Here is a 19,187-nt window from a genome sequence, read left to right on the forward strand (position 1 = left end):
CTTGAAACTTAAAGGTAGTCTACAAAACAAAGTCCACGCTGTAACATATTCTAGTTTTTGGAACAGAATTGTATTGAAATCAAATTTTTCATCGATGGTGAGTGAGTGGAAATGCCAACCAGATGCTTCAGATTTATACATCCAGTGAAACATCTGGCTCAATCTGCGGTTTTGGCTTTCATGGTGACATCACAATGCTGTAAATTGGTTAATAAACCAATAACAAAGAGCGTTCTAAACCCCTCTGCCAATAACAGCTAGTTTTGCCCTCACTCAGTCCTAGCAAAATTCTTGCTTGTGAAATAGTATTTTGCCCAATTAAAAGAAAATCTATAACAGTAAAGTACTTAAATTGTTAACCAGAAATAAAACAGCTGCATTAGGTCGATTCTGGATCCTGTAGTTTTTACCTTAACAATATCGACTTCTGTAAAAAACAAACCTGCACTTGTATGACGACGATACTGTTGTGTATGCAATTGCCACCACAGTTGATCAGGCTCTCTGAACTGCCGTCTGCCTTCATTGTATTACAGAAAACCCGAATGAAAGTAAAACTAAGTACATTTTGTTCTCTAGAGCACATAAAAATAAACTGATGATTTAAAAAATATGCACTTTGGGTGGTGTACATATTGATCGTGTCCCTGCATACAAATATCTGGCCACCTGGATAGATGAAAAGCTATCTTTCAAAAAGCATTTGATGAGTTAGATAAGCGGAGAATAAAAATGGGCTTCTATAGAAATAGATCTTGCCTCTCACTAAACAGTAGAAAACAGATTCAGTCATATTCCTATCGGTCCTAGACTATGGCAACATCTATATGAATTCAACTGCCACTTCATTAAAGCCGTTAGATGCAGTCTATCATAGCGCACTGCGCTTAATTATGGTGACAATTTTAGTACTCATCACTGCATTCTCTACCAGAAGTTGGTTGGCCATCTGATGTCATGCAGGTTGATTCATTGCTATGTTTTCATTTATAAAGCCCCTATACAAAAAAATCCCACTGTACCTAACATCATGACTAAACTTTAGACATATGAGTTCACACACCCGGGCTCAGGGATGGTTAACTCTGGAAATGCCTTTGGTCTCCACAGAGTTTGGTAAATCAGCTTTTAGTTCTTGCATTTTATTTGTGGAACAATCTTCAAAATGTGATGTTCTGATGCCTCTAGGGCAATTCAGAAAGCTGATGGAGGGCCTTATGAATGTGTGTTGTAGGACCATGTTGTTTCTGCTTGCATTTTGCATTTATAATTGACGTGTGTATTTTCTGTAATTCAGGGCTCATCTACGAAAGACACATTGGTCTCAGTATGACTCCCTGATAAAATAATGGTGAAATAAAAAGAGGCCTTTAACACAGTGACTGCATACATTTGAAATGGCTCTTTGAGCTGCTGTGATGTCACTCAGCACTTACATCATGGGCAAACTGGTAGGGCACGAGCCAGGTTATGAGCTGTCCAAGAACCTCTGCCTGATAGTAAATCCCCTTGATGGAGATGAAAACCTACCAGGGAAAGCAAAACAATGTCAAGGGTGCTGCGGACTACCAGTTATTCTCTTGCCAAATAGCATGCATCTCATTCATACATATCCAATGTAGACTAGTAACCACAACAACAAATCTGCTGCTAAGTATATAGTACCAGTCAAAAGTTGACACACCAACTCATTGAAAGTTTTTTTTTGTATGTTTACTATTTTCTACATTGTAAAATAATAGTGAAGACATCAAAACTATGAAATAACACATGGAATCACCAAAAAGTGTTAAAGCTGTCAGCAAGGGAAAGGGTGGCAACATAGAAAATTCTGAAATATACTGTTTTGGTTAATACATGATAGCATATGTGTTATTTCATAGTTTTGATGTCTTCACTATTATTTTACAATGTAGAAAATAGTAAAAATCAATAAAAACCCTGGAATGAGTAGGTGTGTCCAAACTTTTGACTGGTACTGTACGTGTATATAAAGTTAAAATGACAATTCAATTTCAGATGCTAATGTACCTGTAACAGTCCGTATCATTACTTAACAAATCATGCCTGCACTTTGTCTATCCACAACATGGAGATTTTCATTGAGGACCAACTCTTTATGTTAATGAGGACACATCTGTACTCTTGTCCTTCCTACCTTCCGGAGAGAGCGAGATGTGACTAGGTAGTTCATCCACTCCACCGTGAGACGTCGGCATAGCGTGATGGTCTGGACGTGGCACTTTCCAGTGCGGGCAAAGGTGGAGAACAGGAAGCACATGGAGAGGGCGTCGTCTATGTCACGGAGGGCATCAATGAATGTGGGGTACCTGGCACACAACGCTCAGATATAAACACATGTAGGACATCCTTTACAAATGTTATACTGACATGAACCATAAACAGGGCACAACACCACAGAGATCCTATTAGATTATTATTGTCTACAGTTAATTTATATGCTCAATACTGCCACCTGTTTTTTGCAGTTGGCGCTGCAGTGGATTGAGACCTCACCTCTCTTTGATGATGTGGTCCAGTTTGTAGCCAGGCTTGTTATCTCGCAGTCTCTCCACCCCTGTCCATTCTGCCTTTCCATAGGCCTTTCTCAGTTTACGCACAAACACCTACCAGAGACGGAACAAGTGTTTGACTGAAAAATGTGAACAGTAAAAAATACAAAATGTAACAATATCTGTATCTCAGTCAAAACAATAGTCTAAAACATTACCTTGTACTCTCTAAATTTCCTAACGATGGGCTCGTGCAGGAGGAACCGGATGTCTTTAAGCAGATAGAATGTGCGGGGAGCTGTGGAACCTTTGTTCACCTTCTTCTTGTGCTTGGGTTCATGAGGGTAGATGCCCTTCAGAATACACAGGCGTCTGTGTGGAACAGTGAATGAACATGCAGACTGTGAATTTGGCATTGCAGAAACTGACACCAGAGGCAACCATGCTATTATATCCACAGCCAGAACACAGGGCCTTATTCAATAGGCACCAGAGGGAAGAAAACGGACCGAAACAGGGGGCAACAACAACACTAATAAATACAACCAACTAATAAATACGACCCAGGTTGTGGTGGGTCAGTAGTACTTAGTACCTGAAATCTGCCAGGCTCAGCTGCAGCTTCTTGCGGGCTTTGTTCCTTGTGATATAGTTGGTGGCAGAGCCCCTCTCATACTGAAACAAGACATAAGTTTACAGTTACTCACAAAACATTTAGACAGTCAGACAGACATATGTGTGAGGTATTGGAGGAACGTATTACTAGAACACGTGTAACTAGACTTAAGCGTAAAAAGCTTGATGCTGACAATGTTCTGCAAAACAATTTAGTACTCTCTTTACTGCTTTTTTTATGCACTAGACAGGTGAATATGTAACAGCTAGGCTAACGTTAACTAGCTGGCTGGGTTTAAAACAACACACATCAACCGCACAAGATTCCAAGACTAGACGGATATTGAAATACAATAGGTTATCTAGCTAACGTTACATAAAAGTGTCTCACACTAGCTTGCGATATGTTATAGTTGACTAGCTAAAACATTTCGGCCTAAACTCATAATTCCATGCTCAAGAGAAACAGCCTGAGCGAGCTTGCTAACTTCAGTACATAGCTAACCAAATGGTTGGATAATTAATCTAACAGTGACATCCTTACCTTCTTTTTCTGTAGACCCCCCATTTACAAAATATCTGTTCGTGTTATTCTGTAAATTACTTAGATTTGTAGGTATACTTCTGTAGACAATCATGTAAACACAAGCGCCAACAAAAAACACCGTGGCTGTCGCACGTGTTGTGTGACAAGTATATCTTCTGACATGCGCGGAATGAGCTCCCAGGACCCCGACACATCAAGCAGTCATTTTTAGGCCTGAATATTATATATTTTTTTTTAATGTAAACCAGTCAATATTTAAACACCGTATATCTATTAATGAGCAGCTAGTTTAATTTCTGAAGGATTAATTAATAATTATTTCAAACACACACGCACAGATGCACTCAAGCACACACACATTGTTTTGCAATGTTTTGCAGGGAAATTGTGTTCTTTTGTATCAATTTTATTTGCCTTGTATTTTTTACTGATTGATGTGCTCTTTTTATTTGTGTTTATTTTTGTTCATTGATTAGCTTTGCTATTGTACATTATTATATGCACTATTGAGTTTTAGACCTACAATAAAAATGTGCATATAACAAATAAACTTGGATTTGATTTTGATTTGACACACAGACAGAGAGAGAGAGAGACAGACAGACAGAGAGAGATAATTGTTGATTTGAGAGACATTTCCTATCTGCTGCCAGCATAAATAAAATGTGTGTTTTCTGTGTAGGTCTGAATAAAGAAAACAAACACTATATTTTCTCCTTACCATGAACAATCCACCAAATTAGTGAATCACATTTTATGTTGAATTTATCAATGCAATTCGTTTTTGAGAACAGCATAACAGGGGATGAGGCATGGGTGTCAAAGAGAGAGATACAGAGAGAGAGAGAGAGAGAGAGAGAGAGACTGACTGGCTGACTCATGACACAAGCTTGGAAGTATCTGCGAGAACAAGTCACTCAGGACCTCACATCTGAACAGACAGCTGATAAACTCAGAAATCACAATGGGACTGCTTGAGTTTATAAAGGATTATTTTATTGGTTTCTTGGACTATGAGACCCCCAAGGTAATGGTGGTTAAAAACAAAAAACTTGGAGTCATATATAGAGGGGTTCAGTTTTTTGTGATCACCTATTTCATCTGGTAAGTACTGGCCTCCTGTTTATGCATGCATTAAAAAATAGATAGACAAGTATGTGATTTGAATTAGTATTGTCTTTGTGTGTAACTATCCTGACTTTTTCTGTGATTAATTATTTCTGTTGCATTATCTGTGACCTGCCTTAAATAATGCAGATATTTTGCCAATCAAGGCAACGTTCAGTCTGGTATTGGAAATCATAGGAAGAAAAGAATGGTACCTTTAAAACAAAAATGGTTGGCTTGTAAGCTCAGATAGAATGTTCTGTCAGTGTACCCATATTACTGCTTTCAAAAGCTATACAAGCCACTGTGATGGGAAATTAGTCATTTGCTGAGAATAGCCACTTTGTGGTGAGGAAATGCCTTTCACTCGCAATTAAATACATTGATGGTAACCACATACAGGTTGCTGTCGTCAAGCGGGACTGCTGTATTCTGATTGGCCATTACTGACCACTGTCATTGTGTAATGTGATCCAAATAGGCCAATTTTCATACATTTCGTTTTTTTAATGGTCCTTTAGAGGAAGATGTCTCTCTGTCTACTGTACTGATAAACATCATATTTCAGTGTTCGATTTTCAAACATTTAAAATAAAGTTGATCATATTTAAGTATCTCTCAAAATCAATATATCATAACCCCTAAGAGATCTGAATTGATATTGAATTTGTCCTCAGAACAGAAGTTAATCTGCATCTGTTATGTCGCCCTACTACAGGTATGTCTTTATCAGTCAGAAAGCCTATCAGGACAGTGAGACGAGGCCAGAGAACTCAGTCTACACTAAGATGAAAGGCACAGCAGTGCAGGGGGACCACGTTCTGGACATGGTGGAATATGTCCGACCCTCAGAGGTGAGCCAACTTGAGAACATCAATTTCGTTCAGTCCCATGATCACAGAGCAACCTGACTGATCTATAAATAATAGTAGATATTTAGGATACAAGGTGATTTGTAGATCAGTCAGTCTGCAGTCAATCCTGAACATGCAGTTTGGCTCTGAGTTCATAAAGCAAGGATTATGGGGCAAATATATCAAATCAAATCCAAGCAAATTGAATACAACAGGTGTAGTAGACCTTACAGTGAAATACTTACTTACAAGCCCTTAACCAACAATGCAGTTTTAAGAAATATAAGTGTTAAGAAAGTATTTAATGAAATAAACTGAAGTAAAAAATGGAGAGATAAATAAAATTAAAATAATGAAGAAAATAGAAAAAAAATAATAATTAAGGAGCAACATGAAAATAAGTAGTGAGGCTATATACAGGGGGTACCGGTACAGAGTCAATGTAGCGGGCACAGGTTAGTCAAAGTAATTTAGGTAATATGTACATGTAGGTAGAGGTAAAGTGACTATGCATAGATTATAAACGGAGAGTAGCAGCAGTGTAAAAATGTGGTGTGGGGGGGGGGGGGGGGGGGGGGGACAAAGCAAATAGTCCCGGTAACCATTTGCTGTTGGGGAGTTTTAATGCTTGGGGGTAGAAATAAAGAATTAAGAAATTAAGTTAAGTCTTTTGGACCTAGACTTGGCGCTCCGGTACACCTTGCCATGCGGTAGCAGAGAGAACAGTCTATGACTAGGGTGGCTGGAGTCTTTGGCATTTTTTAGGGCCTTCCTCTGACACAGCCTGGTATAGAGGTCCTGGATGACAGGAAGCTTGGCCTCAGTGATGTACTGGGCCGTACGCACTACCCTCTGTACGCACTACCCTCTGAGGCCGAGCAGTTACCATACCAGGCGGTGATGAAACCAGTCAGGATGCTCTCAGTGGTGCAGCTGTAGAACTTTTTGAAGATCTGAGGACCCATGCCAAATATTTTCAGTCTCCTGAGGGGGAAAAGGCATTGTCGTGCCCTCTTCACGACTGTCTTGGTGTGTTTGGACATGATAGTTTGTTGGTGATGTGGACACCAAGGAACTTGAAGCTCTCAACCTGCTCCACTACAGCCCCGTCGATGAGAATGGGGGATTGCTCGGTCCTCTTTTTCCTGTAGTCCACAATCAGCTCCTTTGTCTTGATCACGTTGAGGGAAAGGTTGTTATCCTGGCACCACACTGCCAGGTCTCTGACCTCCTCCCTATGGGCGGTCTCATCGTTGTAGGTGATCAGGTCTACCACTGTTGTGTCATCGGAAAACTTAATGGTGATGTTGGAGTCGTGCTTGGCCATGCAGTCATGGGTGAACAGGGAGTACTGGAGGGGACTGAGCACGCACCCCTGAGTGGCTCCCGTGTTGAGGATCAGCGTGGCAGATGTGTTGTTGCCTACCCTTACCACCTGGGGCCGGCCCGTCAGGAAGTCCAGGATCCAGTTGCAGAGGGAGGTGTTTAGTCCCAGGGTCCTTAGCTTAGTGATGAGCTTTGAAGGCACTATGGTGTTGAACGCTGAGCTGTAGTCGATGAATTGTATTCTCACGTTGATGTTCCTTTTGTCCATGTGGGAAAGGTCAGTGTGGATTGCAAGAGATTGCATCATGTGTGGATCTGTTGGGGCGGTATGCAAATTGGAGTGGGTCTAGGGTTTCTGGGATAATGGTGTTGATGTGAGCAATGACCAGCCTTTAGAAGCCCTTGATGGCTACAGACGTGAGGGCTACGGGGTCGGTAGTCATTTAGGCAGGTTACCTTGGTGTTCTTGGGCACAGGGACTATGGTGGTCTGCTTGAAACATGTTGGTATTACAGACTCGGTCAGGGACAGGTTGAAAATGCAGTAAAGACATTTGCCAGTTGGTCAGCGCGTGCTTGGAGCACAGGTTCTGGTAATCCGTCTGGCCCTGCGGCCTTGTGAATGTTGACCTGTTTAAAGGTCTTACATTGGCTGCGGAGAGCGTGATAACACAGTCGTCCAGAACAGCTGATGCTCTCATGCATGCTTCAGTGTTGCTTGCCTCGAAGTGAGTATAGAAGTTATTTAGCTCATCTGGTAGGCTCCTGTCACTGGGCAGCTCGCGGCTGTGCTTCCCATAGAAGATGCAATGTGTAGCTAGTTAGTGTATGTTTTTAACATATAGCCTATGTGATTACCAACATATACTGTACATTCTTCTGTGTGGCATAACACCTGCAGGGCGGTGACGTGATCAGCACAATACTGAGACGAGTGGTCACACACAACCAGAGGCAAGGCACGTGTGCTGAGGTGAGAGGTCACAACCATTCTCCACACTCATGTGTTCTCCTGAAACCAATGTGAGCTAAATAAAAACTGCAGTCGTTTTGCCATAATTATGTTGAGTTGCGTGCTTTGCTCCATACTCTAATATTGCAACTAGCACTGCCTCCTGGAAAAGCACTGTAAGATAATGTGATAAAGATCTATCAGTATCATTACCAGTCTACCACCACAGAGAAGGAAAGCCAGTTAATGCTGCCATCTAAACTATTATGTTTTATTTTTTTCTTAGCATTTTACCGTTCCCAATGCCAACTGCTCAAAGGACTCAGACTGCATCTCAGGAAAAGTGGACTTTGATGGCAATGGTACGCACTATAAAGGAGGGGATGAAGGGAAAATTTTCACTAAGACAGACATTCTATGAGTCTGTCTGTCTGTCTGTCAGTCAGTAGATGGTTTGTCCTAATGCATTTAGACTGATGTGTTTCCTGTAGGACAAAGAACTGGGCGCTGTGTTCCTTACTATAACCAGACCTTCAAGACCTGTGAGATTCAGACCTGGTGTCCTATTGAGGACTATGCGGCAATACGGTAAGGGTCCATATCAATTTGACATTTTAAATAGGAGGTAGTCAAACACAGAACTACTGTCTCCCTAGTCTGGAATAAATCACTTGTAAAATAATTGTGGCACAAGGGTCTAAACTGTTATTGTCTCCTCCAGGGAGCCGGCATTAGCAGAGGCCATCAATTTCACTGTTTACATCAAGAATGCAATCCATTTCCCAAAATTTAAAGTGTTGAGGTATAGTATGAACCTCAACAACACACACACGCATGCACACACAGTCACACACACATCAACCTCAACAACACACAGAATGCGCACACAGAATGCAAAACCCATGCACACTCACACACACGCACGTCAGGCTGCAATACAAGGTCAATACACTGACAAGGAGCCATACGTAGGTGATATAAAGAACTGTATGATATAGGAAACCGTATCCCCGTCAAATATGCAGTCTCAACTGTTTCTACAAGCAATCTTCTCTTATCTCTTTGGCAGAGGAAACATCAAACCAAACAAACGAAATGGGCAGAAATATCTGAATAAGTGTCATTACAATGAGGAGAAACACCCCTACTGCCCCATCTTCCGGCTGGGTTACATCGCAGAACAGGCCAGGGAGAAGTTCAGCGAGCTCTGCAGGACTGTACGTTTACACCCGCAATATACATACATACAGTTAAAATGTATATCCCATTTGACCAATCACATTAACTATAGAGAACCCTTACATTTCAGTGCTCACAGGGCACACAAAGACCCAATCTTCCATCTAGGTCTAATGTCTCAAACAATATGTGTGTTTCTAATATTTCTGAATCTGACAGTGATTACTGATAACGTAATTAATAGATCATGGAAATAAAAAATAAGAGACAATCAACAATAGTGAGGAATGTGAAGATGAGCTGGATAGAGCACTGCAATGGTTTAGTTAGAGAGCTCATGGATTGTATCATGTCAGGGGGGAGTGATTGGAGTCTTCATTAACTGGAAGTGTGATCTTGACCTGGACCCCTCGGAGTGTAAACCCACATACTCATTCCGTCGCCTGGATCTTCGGAAGAACCTGCCCAGCTCTGGTTACAACTTCAGGTGAGCCTCTTCATAGCATCTTGTGAATGCTTGGGTCATATTCAATAGTGTACAATGTAGCAAGTGTTTTGCAACAGAAACCGGAAACAAGTGTTTCTTATTGGACAAGTTTAGGTGGTTCCTCATCGTTTTAGTCCGCTTTCCTCCGTTTGGTGCTTAGTGAATAGGACCATGTTTTTACTCTTGCCATCTCATTGACATGACCTATTGTAACATTTTAGACTATCTCTGCTGTATCTTGGTAAGGCATGGAGGACTCTTTCCCCCTTTTTCTATAGTTGTTTGACCCAGAAAATTATGTTTAGATTTGCCAAGTATTACAGCAAAGATGGAGAAGAGTTCCGGACACTTATCAAGGCCTTTGGGATTCGTCTTGATGTAATAGTTCATGGACATGTAAGAATTTCCTCCTTTAACCGCCTTCATCAGTACTCAATTCATCAATAACCAGTTGATCAGAATAATTAATTAGTGACATATGGTTATGGACTTAGTCAAAGTCATACTCCGTAATAATTCCTCTCCAGGCTGGACGATTCAGCATCATCCCAACTATCATCAACACAGTGACAGCCATGACATCAGTTGGAATAGTGAGTTTGATTCAGCACTCTTGTGGTATGAGTTGATGTCTGTTTGTACCAGCTTCCAGTAATGGTTGTACCAACTTCTATCCATTCATTGGCATGTTACTTTTATTCATTCCAGTGTTCCATTATCTGTGACTGGATCATGCTCACTTTCATTGACAAGAACGCTATCTACAGTGGCAGAAAGTTTGATGATGTAAGAAAAAACTACTTGATTCCACACATATATTTATGATCATATTTCTTTCTTCTGTTAACCATTTTCTGCTATATCATAGCCCTTATAATTGATTAAACACCCAGTTAGGTAATGTAACTCCCAAAGAATATAGGAGTTTAATGTGTAAAAGTATTAATATAATTTAATATTTCAGTCTTAGTCTCTATCTGTGAGTTAGCATGGTTCCAAAAACATTTTTTTCTGACCGTATATTTCTACAGGACAGTAAAGTTCCCAAACCCAGCCAGACCTTCACACTTCCCACAGAATTCACCATCATCAGCTATGGCTCCACCCACTCAGACCTGTCAGAGGGAGTGGCCCTGTGACATCCCACCCCCACAGTGCCCTCTGGCCACATCAGTCTTTGGCCACATGCATGGATGATGTTCTTCCTCAGACACCTGACTGCTGATCAGACGGATAAGACAGACAGACGGCCATCCCCCCCCAAGCAGTCTCAGATGTCATCAGAGAGACCTCCTTGATGGGTCAACCTCTGTCCCTGCGGGATTTAACTGAAAGACAGCGAAGACCACTAAAACATCCTACTTAGTTAGAGTGCCACCAGTTCTTTCACTAAAAGCAATTTCCTATGATGGGTTAGTGTAAATCTTTTTTGAAAATTCCTGTTGATTAGGGAATTGAATTAGACTCCAATGGAGAAATTCCATGTCCAGTTCAACTGACAGGGACTGAAATGGTACTGACCCCAACTGACTCTCAAATAATTGCAAATGATCTGAATTTAATCCAACCAATGAAAAATAAACTAAATAAGTTATTGCAATCAGATAAACATGTTGGAGTACATTATGCTAAGAACCCTCTTTTCCTGTCTACCCTGAACCAGGTCAATAACTGTATAAGCTATACATGCAAACACAACAATAAATGTCTAGCATCATCAACATAAAACTTGTGATCTCTGCCAGTCAATCCTATACTGTACATAGATCAGATTAGAAGAAATAAAGAAAAAATATTTTGGCAGATCATTTTTCTGGTTTGAAAACACACATTTCAAACAATGGGTGAATCAAAAAGATGATGGTAGGCAATTTCAGTATATTATGTTCAGGGATAACAGTCTCTGGGACTATATCCCTCCAATGTTCATGTAGAATACTGCTGCTGAGCGAGATGCCTAAGAGGAGAGCTACTCTCAGAGAGAGTAATCAAATAATGATGACATTTCCCACAAAATGTTTTTTATAACAAGATTGTGGGGAAGTGTGAATCCATCTGGACTCGTAGTGAATAATAGAAACATCGATATCGAAAAGGACTCGTCTTTGAGGTCTACTGGATCAGTGACTGCCTTGTTCAGAGGAGGCTGGTGGGAGGAGCTAAGGAAGGACGGGCTCATTGTAATGGCTGGAATAGAATAAATGGAATGGAGTCATAAATGTCCCACTGGGCAAAGACGTCAATGCAATGTCGGTTCAACGTAATTTCCTTGAAATGACGTTGAAACAATGTTGATTCAACCAGTGTGTGCTCAGTGGGTTGGTTTCCATATGTTTGATGTTTTTGATACCATTCCATTTATTCCATTCCAGCCATTAAAATTAGCATGTCCTCCTATAGTTCCTCCCACCAGCCTCCTCTTGTATTATGCAATAGATGGACCACTGTTGTCTGTTGACAGCCACAATGACACTTTGGAACTAAGTGATATGAACAGACCAAGTCAGATATCATGCCTGTAACAAGAAAAACCTAGGCAATGCTGTAAATGCTGTTTTAATGCAGAGTTCTTTATTTATTTAATTTTGGAAGACATGATAAAATTGCAATACATTTTCCCCTCTGTAACATGATGTCATAATAAAACATAGCATAAAAAGGGATATGGTAAGTATATTGGGCTCTGTACAGAAAGTACTTCACTCAATCATTTGAGACAAGCTATCAGTCGTCAAGGAACCCAATGCAACCAATCTAATTGTAAGACTCAGCTCCAGCGTAGATGTGAAATCAGATTATTGGTCTGAGAGAGAAATGCCCATTAGTACACAAAGTGAGTTCTCTGGGACAATGAGGTTATCGTGATGGAGGTTGGTGGGTTAAGATCACTTTGATCTAGACTGGGAGATGCCATAACCAGTGGCTGTTTTTTTTTTTTTAGTTTTTTTTTTTTACAGACGACCACAACAAAGGGAGCTAGGAATGAATCTTCCTCATCATTATCACTCCAGATAGACTAAATCAACACATTTTAAAGCCAAGCAACACTGCACTAAACTGTCATTTAAATTCCAGGAAACTCATGCTCAACATCAGCAGCATAGTAATGATAAAATGCTGGTCTTGGAGCAGCAGGCTCTAATAGCTTTCTACAGTATGCTCTGATTCCACAGAAACTCAAATGCATCCTTAAAGCCAGGTGTACAGTCGTGGCCAAATGTTTTCAGAATGACACAAATATACATTTTCGAAAAGTCTGCTGCCTCAGTTTGTATGATGGGAATTTGCATATACTCCAGAATGTTATGAAGAGTGATCAGATGAATTGCAATTAACTGCAAAGTCCCTCTTTGCCATGCAAATGAACTGAATCCCCAAAAAACATTTCCACTGCATTTCAGCCCTGCCACAAAAGGACCAACTGACATCATGTCAGTGATTCTCTCGTTAACACAGGTGTGAGTGTTGACGAGGACAAGGCTGGAGATCACTCTGTCATGCTGATTGAGTTTGAATAACAGACTGTAAGCTTCAAAAGGAGGGTGGTGCTTGGAATCATTGTTCTTCCTCTGTCAACCATGGTTACCTGCAAGGAAACACGTGCCGTCATCCTTGCTTTGCACAAAAAGGGCTTCACAAGCGAGGATATTGCTGCCAGTAAGATTGCACCTAAATCAACCATTTATCGGATCATCAAGAACTTCAAGGAGATCAGTTCAATTGTTGTGAAGAAGGCTTCAGGGCGCCCAAGAAAGTCCAGCAAGCGCCAGGACCATCTCCTAAATTTGATTCAGCTGCGGGATCGGGGCCTCACCAGTACAGAGCTTGCTCAGGAATGGCAGCAAGCAGGTGTGAGTGCATCTGCACGCACAGTGAGGCGAAGACTTTTGGAGGATGGCCTGGTGTCAAGAAGAGCAGCAAAGAAGCCACTTCTCTCCAGGAAAAACATCAGGGACAGACTGATATTCTGCAAAAGGTACAGGGATTGGACTGCTGAGGACTGGGGTAAAGTCATTTTCTCTGATGAATCCCCTTTCCGATTGTTTGGGACATCCGGAAAAAAGCTTGTCCGGAGAAGACAAGGTGAGCGCTACCATCAGTCCTGTGTCATGCCAACAGTAAAGAATCCTGAGACCATTCATGTGTGGGGTTGCTTCTCAGCCAAGTGAGTGGGCTCACTCACAATTTTGCCTAAGAACGCAGCCATGAATAAGGAATGGTACCAACACATCCTCCGAGAGCAACTTCTCCCAACCATCCAGGAACAGTTTGGTGACGAACAATGCCTTCTCCTGCATGATGGAGCACCTTGCCATAAGGCAAAAGTGGCTCGGAGAACAAAACATTGATATTTTGGGTCCATGGCCAGGAAACTCCCCAGACCTTAATCCCATTGAGAACTTGTGGTCAATCCTCAAGAGGCGGGTGGACAAACAAAAACCCACAAATTCTGACAAACTCCAAGCATTGATTATGCAAGAATGGGCTGCCATTAGTCAGGATGTGGCCCAGAAGTTAATTGACAGCATGCCAGGGAGGATTGCAGAGGTCTTGAAATATTGACTCTTTGCATCAACCTCATGTAATTGCCAATAAAAGCCTTTGACACTTATGAAATGCTTGTAATTATACTTTAGTATTCCATAGTAACATCTGACAAAATATCTAAAGACACTGAAGCAGCAAACTTTGTGGAAATTAATATTTGTGTCATTCTCAAAACTTTTGTCCACAACTGTACACTACATGACTTTCAAAATCCTAACATGGCTGAGCCTCTCACATTAAACGGGGGTCTTTTCTGTCATTTTTTTGTCTTGCCAATGAAGTGGTGCACACACTAAACGAAATGTCACAGACAGGGTGTCACACACTACAATATTCTTCACTTGGTCGTGAGGATTGTCGATACCACGCTGTCTTGCGAAAACAATGATGCCATTAGATTTAACATAGATACAACAAGCTGTGGCTCAAAGCAGCAGTGGTGGAAAAAGTACCCAATATTCATACTTGAGTAAAAGTAAACGACTCCAGTTAATAAAGCAAAAGTCACCCAGTAAAATACTACTTGAGTAAAAGTCTAAAAGTATTTGGTTTTAAATGTACTTAAGTATAAAAATTAAAAGTATAAATAATTTAAAATGTCTTATATTTAGCAAACCAAACAACGCGATTTTCTTGTTATTTATTTTTATTTACGGATAGCCAGGGTCGCAGTTGAACACTCAGGCAGTACAAATTAAGCATATGTGTTTAGTGAGTCTGCCAGATCAGAGGCAGTAGGGATGACCAGGGATGTTCTCTTGATAAGTGCCCGAATTAGACAATTTTCCTGTCCTGCTAAGCATTCAAAATGTACTTTTGGCTGTCAGGGAAAATGTAAGGAGTAAAAAGTACATTATTTTCTTTAGGAATGTAGTGGAGTAAAAGTAGTCAAAAATATAAATAGTAGTGTACAGATACCCCCAAAACTACGTAAGTACTACTTAAAAGTATTTTTAGTTAAGTACTTTACGCCACTGCAAAGCTGCCTCATAAACGTTTTCAGTCAGACATTCACACTTGCCATACAGAGTTGAAATGTCTAGCTAACATTTAGAATTGAATTGAATAAAATTGAATTGAAAACCGCTGTGTAAATATATAACAAATATGGTAATTTCTGCTGTTTGAAACTGATGTACAAACCCAAAACTCAAAGACGCAAAAACGAAACGTAATAGTATGCATAGAAATAGCGCATATATTCTGTTTTACCATTTATGAATATGCTATTGAATGCATTTCTATGGGCTATAGTAGTAAAGAGCAAGTCCAATAATGTACAAAACATTTTATTTCTTTATACCTACAGGGGTCCTAAAATGCTAAATCAAATAGCTAAACGATCCATGGTATGACCATCTTAAAACAATTCCATATGTTAGTTTGTATTGTTTTTTTACTGTACCTGTCTGTTTTGCCATTTATGAATGTATTATTGAATATGATTCTTTGGGCTATAGTAGTAAGGGAAAATGCAATATTTTAAAAAACAATTTTTGTTTTTCGTTATACCTACAGGGTTCCTAAAATTCCAAATCAAATAGCTTAATGTTTTTTTTACTGTAAAGTGTGTTGTGATTTAAAATGCGCTTGAAATATAGCTAGATTTGTTTTGATACAATGCAGCTGCATCTTGTTCTAATGGCAGACAGGCAGAGAGACGTGACTTGCAGGACTCATCATTAGCTCATCTCCAGGGAGATCATGGCCCTGAAAGCCATCAGACTGAGAGGATAAATGGGTGAGAAGAATGTAGTCTGGGCCCAAATCAGTGCGTAAAAACCATAAAATAAAAGCTCATACTATTCCTGTGAGCCACATTAGCATCCGATTCCAGAGGGAAGAGGCACCACAGGATGTTTAGGACTGATGGGGGTTCCATTTCTCAGCACTCAATCAATGAGCAATGGCTGGGGCAACGATAAACAGGACAGATATATACGATTGAGAGGGTTTCAGAGAAGAAAAAAAATGATGATTTCGCTTCGGAAAATGTCCAATGAAAATAGAAACTGTCAGTTGTGTTATTTACAAAAAAGATTTATTGACAAAAATATTAAGACAGGAAAAAACCTTGACAATAGTACTATATTTTTTGTCATCAATGAGATTTCCTATACAAAGGCAAAACACACCATATCTACAATTTTGTCTGGAGACTAGTAAAGACTGGAAAGCTGATTGACGCGATTGGCAACTCATTTACATTTACAGTACATGGGTGGTCAAGAAATGTCGTTTCTATGTTGTTTTTACAGCTACTGTATATAAAATCATAGAGGAATAAAGATGCATGATCATAATTTCTTGTCACATCAAAGATAGATTGTCTCAAAGTTAGCAATATGCCCATCCTGTCCATTCAGCCCATGCTGCATTTGAATACCGCCAGCAGTTAACATCCCACCATGAGTGACATGTGGGTCATGTTTGTTAGGTACCAAATGGAAGAAAACATACTGAAACAGGGAGTATCTGAATTTGTCCCCCCCCAAAAATGCTTGTTTCCAGTTTTCTGTTACAAAACCTTTTGCTACGGTGTGCCCTATTGAATACAACCCTGGTAACTGACTGATCTGAAATGGCGCCGGAGGGGATGGCTGCCGTTTTACGGGCACCTGACCAACTGTGCTATTTTGTGTGTTTTTTTGCATTGTTTGTAACTTATTTTGTATATAATGTTGCTGTTACCGTCTCTTATGACCGAAAACAGCTTCTGGATATCAGAAGAGCAATTACTCACCTCGAACTGGACGAAGATTTTTTATTTAATGAGTCCAACGCAAAGGATATACTGCTTCTCTGAGACCCGGCCCAAATCCCCATCATTCGCATGAAGATGGAAATACAGGGGGCGGAGATCGGGGTGCCTTGTTAGAATTAGTCGGCGAGTGGGTAACCCGCCTCTACAATCCGTTCTAATGACCAATGTGCAATCACTGGAAAATAAACTGGATGATCTCCGTTCGAGACTATCCTACCAACGGGACATTTAAAAACTGTAATATCTTATGTTTCACGAGTCGTGGCTGAAAGATGACATGGATAATATACATTTGGCTGTTTTTTCTGTGCATCGACAGAACAGCTACGTCTGGTAAGATGAGGGGTGGGGGGGTGTGTCTATTTGTCAATAACAGCTGGTGCTCGATGTCTAATATTAAGGAAGTCTCGAGGTATTGCTCGCCTGAGGTAGAGTATTTCATGATAAACTGTAGACCACACTATCTATCTGCTCAGCATCCGACTGTAAGATGCTACAGAGGGTAGTGCGTACCGCCCAGTACATCACTGGGGCCAAGCTTCCTGCCATCCAGGACCTATATACTAGGCGGTGTCACAGGAAAGCAAAACAAATTGTCAAAGACTCCAATCACCCAAGTCACAGACTCTTCTCTCTGCTACCGCACGGCAAGCAGTACCGGAGTGCCAAGTCTAGGTCCAAAAGGCTCCTTAATAGCTTCTACCCCAAAGCCATAAAACTACTGAACAATTAATCAAATGGCCACCCGGACTATTTACATTGACCCCCCCCCCCCCCCTTTTTTTTTTACACTGCTGCTGTTTGCTGTTTGTCTATGCATAGTCACTTTACCCCTACCTACATGTACAAATTACCTCGACTAACTTGTACCCCTACACATTGACTCAGTACCGGTACCCCCTGAATATAACTTCGTTGTAGTGTGCAGCAATTTCTAGACCTCATCAATAATGAATTGCTTTGAATTGAATTGAATTGAATTGGATTGCAATATTGCTTATTGACAATGTTTGGCATGTCCATGCTCAGCCATAAAGTTATTTACAGTAGACCTAGACCCTATATCAGTGTGAATGCTATTGAAGCCATGCAATTACTGAGAACAATGTGTACAGCAAATGGGTTCATGTTAACGTATTTAGCAAAGATAGGTCTACATTTTGTTATTTAATTTCAGTAAGCCATTTAACAAACTATAATGGATTAACATTGGAATTGGAGTTGATTTCAAGGCAATACATAAAAGACCTTAAATACACAACATGAGGCAACCACATATTTCGCCATGGAGCATGTTCTGATTGGTCAGTGAGGGGCCAAGCCTCGACACACCCACAAATTGTTTATTCATCAAAACCCAGCCCTTTCTCGCCAACGCCAGCATGTGTGCCAGTAATTGTGATAGTGAAAATATTTCTGACACACCCCTGAACCTATAGCTCTAGCGACTGCGCTTAAATTTACCATTGCATTAGATTTGTTCAAATAGAGCCCATGGTCAGAGACCACAATTTCCTGAGAACTGGTGTCACTCAGTAGCTATCAATTCAAAAGAGCCTGCTGCAAGATGGCATTGGTTCAAGTGAACCTGGGTTGTGACTCGTGTTCAATTGGCGCCAAATAGAGAAAACAAACTGAAAAAGGGAGGAAACACAGAACAGATTTTTTAAACATTGTATATGCAGGAGCACACCCTCACACATGAGCCCACACCTGCACTCAGACACACGCACACAGCACAGGAGGTTGGTGGCACATTAACTGGGGCGATCAGGCTCGTGGTAATGACTGGAGCAGAATTACTGGAATGGTATCAAATACATCAAACACATGGTCTCCAGGTGTATGATGCCATTCCATTTGCGCAGTTCCAACCATTATTATGAGCTGTTCTCCCCTCAGCAGCCTCCTGTGACACACACACACACACACACACACACACACACACACACACACACACACACACACACACACACACACACACACACACACACACACACACACACACACACACACACACACACACACACACACACACACACACAGCTGCTCGAGACGTAATGATGGGTGGATGCAAAATGAGCAGAGCTTGAAAGAACCTATACTAGAAATTATATAAGTAGAAATGTAAGCTCTAGCGCTTCACTCACCTGTGCCACTGAGGGATCCTTGCAAGGGGCAACATCGCAGCAGGTTGTAGTGGTGGCAGATGACCTCGGGCAGGATGCAGGAGTTTCAGGGGTCCCGGAACTGGGCGTCCTCCGAAAACTCACCCACGTCCACCAGGCTCAGCAGG

General features: G+C 40.9%; 1 protein-coding gene and 1 pseudogene across 3 annotated transcripts in view; one reads left to right on the forward strand and one right to left on the reverse strand.

Annotated features, from left to right (window-relative positions):
• LOC129853176 (pescadillo homolog) overlaps window positions 1-19,164 on the reverse strand; it is a 42,104-nt gene extending 22,940 nt beyond the window's left edge. The window contains exons 1-6 of one of the 3 annotated variants that reach the window (XM_055918929.1): window positions 19,042-19,164; window positions 3,109-3,188; window positions 2,732-2,885; window positions 2,518-2,627; window positions 2,159-2,330; window positions 1,437-1,526 (exon numbers count right to left, since the gene is read on the reverse strand). In XM_055918929.1, the coding sequence (XP_055774904.1) occupies window positions 1,437-1,526; window positions 2,159-2,281 (213 nt within the window). In that variant the 5' untranslated portion in view covers window positions 2,282-2,330; window positions 2,518-2,627; window positions 2,732-2,885; window positions 3,109-3,188; window positions 19,042-19,164. Of the gene's footprint in view, window positions 1-1,436; window positions 1,527-2,158; window positions 2,331-2,517; window positions 2,628-2,731; window positions 2,886-3,108; window positions 3,189-3,672; window positions 3,867-19,041 lie in introns of those variants that run through there. The other 2 variants (XM_055918927.1, XM_055918928.1) reach the window with 2 other exon arrangements.
• LOC129853180 (P2X purinoceptor 2-like) lies at window positions 4,552-11,920 on the forward strand (annotated as a pseudogene).
• Window positions 19,165-19,187: the final 23 nt, after the last annotated feature.

This window comes from Salvelinus fontinalis, chromosome 4 (genome assembly GCF_029448725.1).
Source record: "Salvelinus fontinalis isolate EN_2023a chromosome 4, ASM2944872v1, whole genome shotgun sequence".
NCBI classification, from domain to species: domain Eukaryota; kingdom Metazoa; phylum Chordata; class Actinopteri; order Salmoniformes; family Salmonidae; genus Salvelinus; species Salvelinus fontinalis.